At 40.6% G+C, this 6,671-nt stretch overlaps 1 protein-coding gene across 2 annotated transcripts in view; it reads left to right on the plus strand.

Annotated features, from left to right (window-relative positions):
• The window catches only part of fndc4a (fibronectin type III domain containing 4a), an 86,113-nt gene extending 81,170 nt beyond the window's left edge, over nucleotides 1–4,943 (plus strand). For both annotated transcript variants that reach the window (XM_071412480.1, XM_071412479.1), the window contains exon 6: nucleotides 3,738–4,943. In XM_071412480.1, coding sequence (XP_071268581.1) covers nucleotides 3,738–3,779 — 42 coding nt within the window. In that variant the 3' untranslated portion in view covers nucleotides 3,780–4,943. The remainder of the gene's footprint in view (nucleotides 1–3,737) is intronic.
• Nucleotides 4,944–6,671: the final 1,728 nt, after the last annotated feature.

Genomic DNA, 6,671 nt, shown 5'->3' on the forward strand with positions numbered 1-6,671 from the left:
AGGGAAGTGGCTTTCATGGCGATCGATTCCTTCTCTCTTCTTCTCACCGAAAACGACGTGGCCAGACATTGCTTAACGATGGCGATTGATGGTGTTGAATAATTTTTTTAATCTGTCACAGAGACACATAGATCTCTTTGTACAGTTTGCTGAGAAAGACGAGGACAGATCGTGCAAACAAACAAACAACAAAACATCACTAACAACATCTGTTAACCTTTGTAGGACACACGTTCCGCTAGCGGAACCCCCCCACAACATTCCGCTGAAAAGGCAGCGCGGGAAATTCTAAAATATTTTTTAGAAATGTGTCACTTTTACACATTAACAAATCCAATACAGCAAATGAAAGATAAACATCTTGTTAATAACGACTATTGATTGATTACTGACAGACAACGGGGTGGTGTTTTGGTTGTCTACGTTTGAACCTTTCGTCTTTCCAACAGAGAAATGAAACACATGCTTTAAATAGTACACAGAGTCAAGGGAGTTGGATGAGCATGTTCTCTCTCTAATCCAACGGGGCTTTATTGGCATGGGAAACGTGTGTGTGTGTGCGTTGCCAAAGCAAATGAAATAAACAAAACAACAACATAAAAAGCAAGAAAATGAAATAAACATGACCAAGACGACAACAACAATCAAGACATTAAAACAGTAAACATTACACACACACACACACACACACACACACACACACACACACACACACACACACACACACACACACACACACACACACACACACACACACACACACACACACACACACACACACACACACACACACACACACACACAAAACGTTAAGAGAATAACAACGTTTAAAACATTATATTATTAGCAGTTAAAAGATGTAGTATAACATTTAAAGTGTTGCGTAAGCTATGTACAGTTGTGACAATGTGCAAATAGTAGAATGGGAAGGTGTGCAGGATGTTCCCCAACGCTGGAAAGGGTGCCTGGGTAAAAAAAGGTTTGGGAACCCCTGCTGTAGCTCATTCAATGTAATTGGAGAATCCAATGGGTTCTGGTAGTCTATAATAGCTGATTCTATGTTTTGTAAATTGGCATGCATATGTAACCGATGTGAAATGGCTAGCTAGTTAGCGGTGGTGCGCGCTAATAGCGTTTCAATCGGTGACGTCACACGCTCTGAGACCTTGAAGTAGTTGTTCCCCTTGCTCTGCAAGGGCCGTGGTTTTTGTGGCGCGATGGGTAACGATGCTTCGAGGGTGGCTGTTGTCGATGTGTGCAGAGGGTCCCTGGTTCGAGCCCAGGTAGGGGCGAGGGACGGAAGCTATACTGTTACACCTATGTTTTTGCTCTTAGTCTTTGTAATATGTCCGGAAAGTTTGTAGAAGTGGTTTATATCCATACGTCTCCATTTTAGATGTGGAACAAGTCAAGGGGTCTGAATACTTTCCCAATGCACTGTAGGTGTTTGTCCCTGTGTGTGCTGAGGTTGTCAGGGGAGTGTCTCGCGGGGTCTGGGCGGGGTGTCCGTTGCTCTGTTGTTAGGTGTTGGGCACAGTCACGGGAAATGCTTGCGTTTACCCGCTGTATGGTGGCAGGGTGGAAGTCTTTTCGTGGTAGCAGGGTGGAGATAACCACTCATGAGTTGGGGAAAGTGGAAGAAGCTTTTTTCAATCACTCCCTTGGTTGTTGTTGCCACCCTTTCCTGCTGTTTGCTGGGGGGGATGATTCTCCACTTGGGGTTGCTCGTCTGTGGGGCTGTTTAAGGAAGGGGTCTGGTCTTACACGCTCGGGGTGGGGGAATCGTCACCAAGAAAGAGCTTCTCCTGCTGTTCACCCTCTTTCATTCTGTGGAAGTCTTGCTCAAACTGTTTGGGGTTTGCCCTGTACTAATACTGTTCCAGACTTACAGGTTGACATTAGCTGTCTCGGAGTCCTCATTGTCTAGTATCCTGAGTTTCCACCCATCGCTAACACCCCCCTCTCTTGACAGGTGAATAGTGTGTTTAATGTAGTACTGCGCCATGCCAGGGGATGGTCTGTATGGAAGATTAAGTTACTTACGTTCTCATTTTTGTAGCAGTCAGCAAAAAAAAACTGTCTGTGGATTGTCCATGAGGAGCTTCTTTTTCTGCTCTTTCCGTGCCTTCTCTTTTCCTTTTTTTACATCCAAGGAGAGCTGTGCTGTGATGACCTCTGCTCAGGGGGAAGCCATGGAACAAGGGGGCCAAAGAAGCCTCTGCATTTGGGCTCAAGGGCTTTCACACCTCTCACTTTTACACCTCTGTACAAATTGAAGTTGCAGGGTATGTTCTGTCCTAGCGAGCTTGATAGCCTTAACTTAGCATTCGGCCTTTATGAAGTCAAATATCTAGAGATTATTGTAATGTATTTTTCTTCTTGGCTTTAGAAGTAGCTTCAGACTAAACATTACTCACTCAGTTCCAGGTTGGATGGTATTTTGGGGGATTGCACTGTCTGCTTCTTGCTGGATAGTCATTGGCCGTAAGAATCCTTGGTAGGAGGAATCCTTCCAGGTCATTTTGACCAAAATCAGGTTGTAGGTTTGGAGTTTTTGGAGTGGTTATGTTGTGGAGGGTAGTATGCTGTATATGTCCTTCTGAAAATAATCTAAGTTCATCCAACACTAAACCATTTTTTTTATTGCTGAAATGTTCTCTCTCTCTCTCTCTCTCTCTCTCTTTCGCTCTCTCTAATTCAATTCAATGGGCATTATTGGCAATTGCCAAAGCAAGTGAAATAGATAATAAAGAAAAGTGAAATAAACAATATAAAATTAACCGTAAACATTATATTTCCCTCAGATTACACAGACCCACAAATAATTAGAATATCTACTGGGTGAAATACCACAGTGTGCCATGACAGCAGCAAGATGTGTGACCTGTTGCCACAAGAAAAGGGCAACTAGTGAAGAACAAACACCTTTGTAAATACAACCCGTATTTATGTTTATTTATTTTCCCTTGTTTTCTTTAACTATTTGCCCATCGTAACAACACTGTAACACTGCTACACCCACACCTATTATCTTATTTTATTCTTATTTATTGTTGTTGTTTATACATCTTGTGGGTGGGGGCAATGGTTCAAAAAAATGGGAGGAGACTAATATTTTGTAGTTGAATTCCTCATTGTACAGTATATAAGAATATATCACTATGTTGCCAAAAAAGATCAAGACTGTTATTGTTCCCCTTCAATAAAACGCATTAAAAACTACTTTCTGCACATGTCTGCTACTTTCTTAGGCTATACAAGTGCTCTTGCTAACAAAAATTATGTTTACACCTATGCATGTACCTTTAGCAATAATAATAATAATAAACCTCTACTTTTAGTAAAGAACACAATTATGACAGGTGTGTTGTAATAAAAACGAGTGGTTTCCACTGATTAAATGCAGTCTTTCTGCATTGTGAAGAGGGAAAACCCAGATATTCACAACGTTTGTGATGAATGACAGGTTGCTTCTTCTTGCGAAACAGATTTGGGGTTCAATTAAGCTGCTTTATTTTAGGGGTTTTAGTGAAGGCGGGTCAATTTTTACCCTTAGGACAAGGAGAGTATACAGCATGTTAAGACTGCACACGGGTTAAAAGATAAAGTTTTGGTCTCTACAATGGCCTTCTTTAGAACACAAAAACAATCATTTGGTTGTGTTTATGAAGGTCTTAGGTAACGTCAGAATATTGCTCACGAAGCCTGATGTGTCTGTCTGTTTCCATCTATTGCAGTTTCATCCATCGCTACAATCTATCAACATAATTGAGGTTTAAGGGAAGGATGCAGAATGCAGACGCCAATTCCAACCCTTCCTCCTCCGTTGCTACATTCTCCAACTCCTCAATCTCCTCTCCTCTCTGATGAAGACAAAACAAGTCATTAGATAAACTGCCGCCCTGAGGCATGACTGTTGATGCATGTCGGCCAAGCTAATTTAGCAAAGAAAACACACACACAGAGAGTTAAGTATACTGTACAAAATACACAAGCACGCCTGCAGGGTGATTGTACATACACTATTTTAATGTTTATACATTATACATTATGCAGGTATCATTCAAGTATTTCAAGTGAGATACTTGGTTTGTAATTAGTACACCGTGGCCATCTCTGGGACATTTGTCTCTGGCGTAGATTCAATCCGTGTTGCTGAAGATAGATCCGTGCTACAGCAAACATTTAAAGGCAATGTTCCTGCGTTCGCAGACACTGCAATGACTGTCCACTCTGCATATGTCGGGGCTCAATCGGAACTTCCCTTTAAAATGTTATCGTGGTAAAACACGGATCTTCCGCAATACAGACTGAATCTCGCCCTTTGTGTTCTTGTTGTCGTGTGTGTTTTTTGATATAAACTAGATTCCATGTTATGGATTATGTTTACTTTGATTATATCCTTTGATCTGTTTTTTTTTGCATCTTAATCCTCTTCCTCCTTGTACAGTCATTTCACAGTAATAACATCCCAATTGGTTGCCACAAATACTCATTCTTGACGTAGTTATCGCAGGTGAAACTATTGTGATCTGAGTCCGACAGACTACAGCAATGCTAATGATAGAAACCAGTTCTTGAACACATGCAGTTGTAGATATAGCTTATGACCATCGTCAACGCGTTATTGATGCATGTCTGTGCATATGGAGAAATGCCTATATTCCATAGATTGACTACTGAAGGACGCATGCCGGTCAATCACCCGTAGTATAGTATTTGATGTGCTCTCTATTTTTTACCAAAACAAAATATGCAACAACAAAAAAATATTGCAATACTGGAAAAGCAGAATATTATACAATTTTTTCTATTGTCATATGATCATCCTTCCTCTTAGTGAGGACTTGTTTGTTTTGGTTGTTTTGACACTTGTAAATATCCTGAAACTGTGTTTTACCTGACATATTGAACAATAAAGTTTATTTCAAATTCAAACGGAATAGCTGCTGCCCAGACATATTATGATGTAACAGGAAATTATCCAAATTGAAATTGCATGCATATGTATCACACGGGTCTATCACGAGAGAAATCAACATATTGACCATTAGGAAATGGTGTCGCTGGCGGGTCTACCATCTACCCATCACGTGACCATGTACTAAAACAGATCATAGTTTTTTCTATATTGTTTTCTATGTTCACCGATAGGACGATGGTGATGAAAGTTGCTCATTAACCGTCCTGCTGCGTTCCGGGTCGAATTGGACCGATTTACACGTTTTTTCTCTCTGAAAAATGTTAATTTAATCTGATTGTCATAAGGTTACATGACTTTGTCCACACAGGGCATCCGAACACACAAAATACATGTGGATGATTTTCATTCAATTATTTAACTTTTGTACACCTGTGGTGTTCCCGGTTACAAATGACCGGTCATTAGAAATGAATGGGTGAGACTACAATTAGTGTAGAAAATTGAGTTCAGGCACATGCCCATTCATCAGATGGACACACTTCCTCTCCCAGACCCCCACGTGCATGTGCCTGAACACACACACACACACACCTCACTCCCCTTCTTGGCTTCCATGGCAACCCCCATGGGAACCTTTCCCCCAATAGAATCTTTCCCCCACGGGAGCCACACCTGTTGACATTCTCACAAACAATCGCAACATTGTTTCAATAATATATAGAACTTTTCTCACAGCTCTGGTATATAAAGCTTTTTTGAGGCCTTGCTCACAATTCATTCTGTGGCAGCACAATGTCCAAACGATATACTGTATGTGAGGCTCTTGATCATATCTTTGATCAAAACACTGGTGAGGAGAGAGTCCTTATTAAACTTTGACACAAAGTAGTCTGTGATAAATAGCACAATATGTTTCATCTGAGTATTTGTTAAAGTCAAAATAATCCATACATTATGCTTTGTTTATTCTAAAAACAAGTTGTATGATCTCAGGTCAATGAGGCCTACAGGCCATAAATAGCACATAGAAGTTAACAACGTGTAATGTTCACAAGAACTTAAGTTGATAAAAAGATCAAACACAACATTAGGTGATAATATATGTATTATTATGGATTTATAAATCAGCTATAATGGGGCATTTTGGACCGGGGACACAGAATGAATTAACATTAATTAACGAACACAACAGGAGGGTTAAAGTAAACTTATCGTTGTATTCTTATTTGTTCATGCTAATGAATAATGTCAAAAGAGAGATTGATTTTAGTTTAAAAAAGAACACTAAAAGACACAGTAGACTAGGCACCATTTCAGTCACACAGACCAGGCACCATTTCAGTCACACAGACTAGACACCTCTTCAGTCACACAGTTGACTAGACACCATTTCAGTCACACAGACTAGACACCTCTTCAGTCACACAGTAGACTAGACACCATTTCAGTCACACAGACTAGACACCATTTCAGTCACACAGTAGACTAGACACCATTTCAGTCACACAGTAGACTATACACCTCTTCAGTCAAACAGTAGACTAGACACCATTTCAGTCACACAGTAGACTAGTCACCACTTCAGTCACACAGTAGACTAGACACCACTTCAGTCACACAGTAGACTAGACACCACTTCAGTCACACAGTAGACTAGGCACCATTTCAGTCACACAGTAGACTAGACACCTCTTCAGTCACACAGTAGACTAGGTACCACTTCAGTCACACAGTAGACTAGGCACCA

Source organism: Salvelinus alpinus, chromosome 8 (assembly GCF_045679555.1).
Source record: "Salvelinus alpinus chromosome 8, SLU_Salpinus.1, whole genome shotgun sequence".
NCBI lineage: Eukaryota > Metazoa > Chordata > Actinopteri > Salmoniformes > Salmonidae > Salvelinus > Salvelinus alpinus.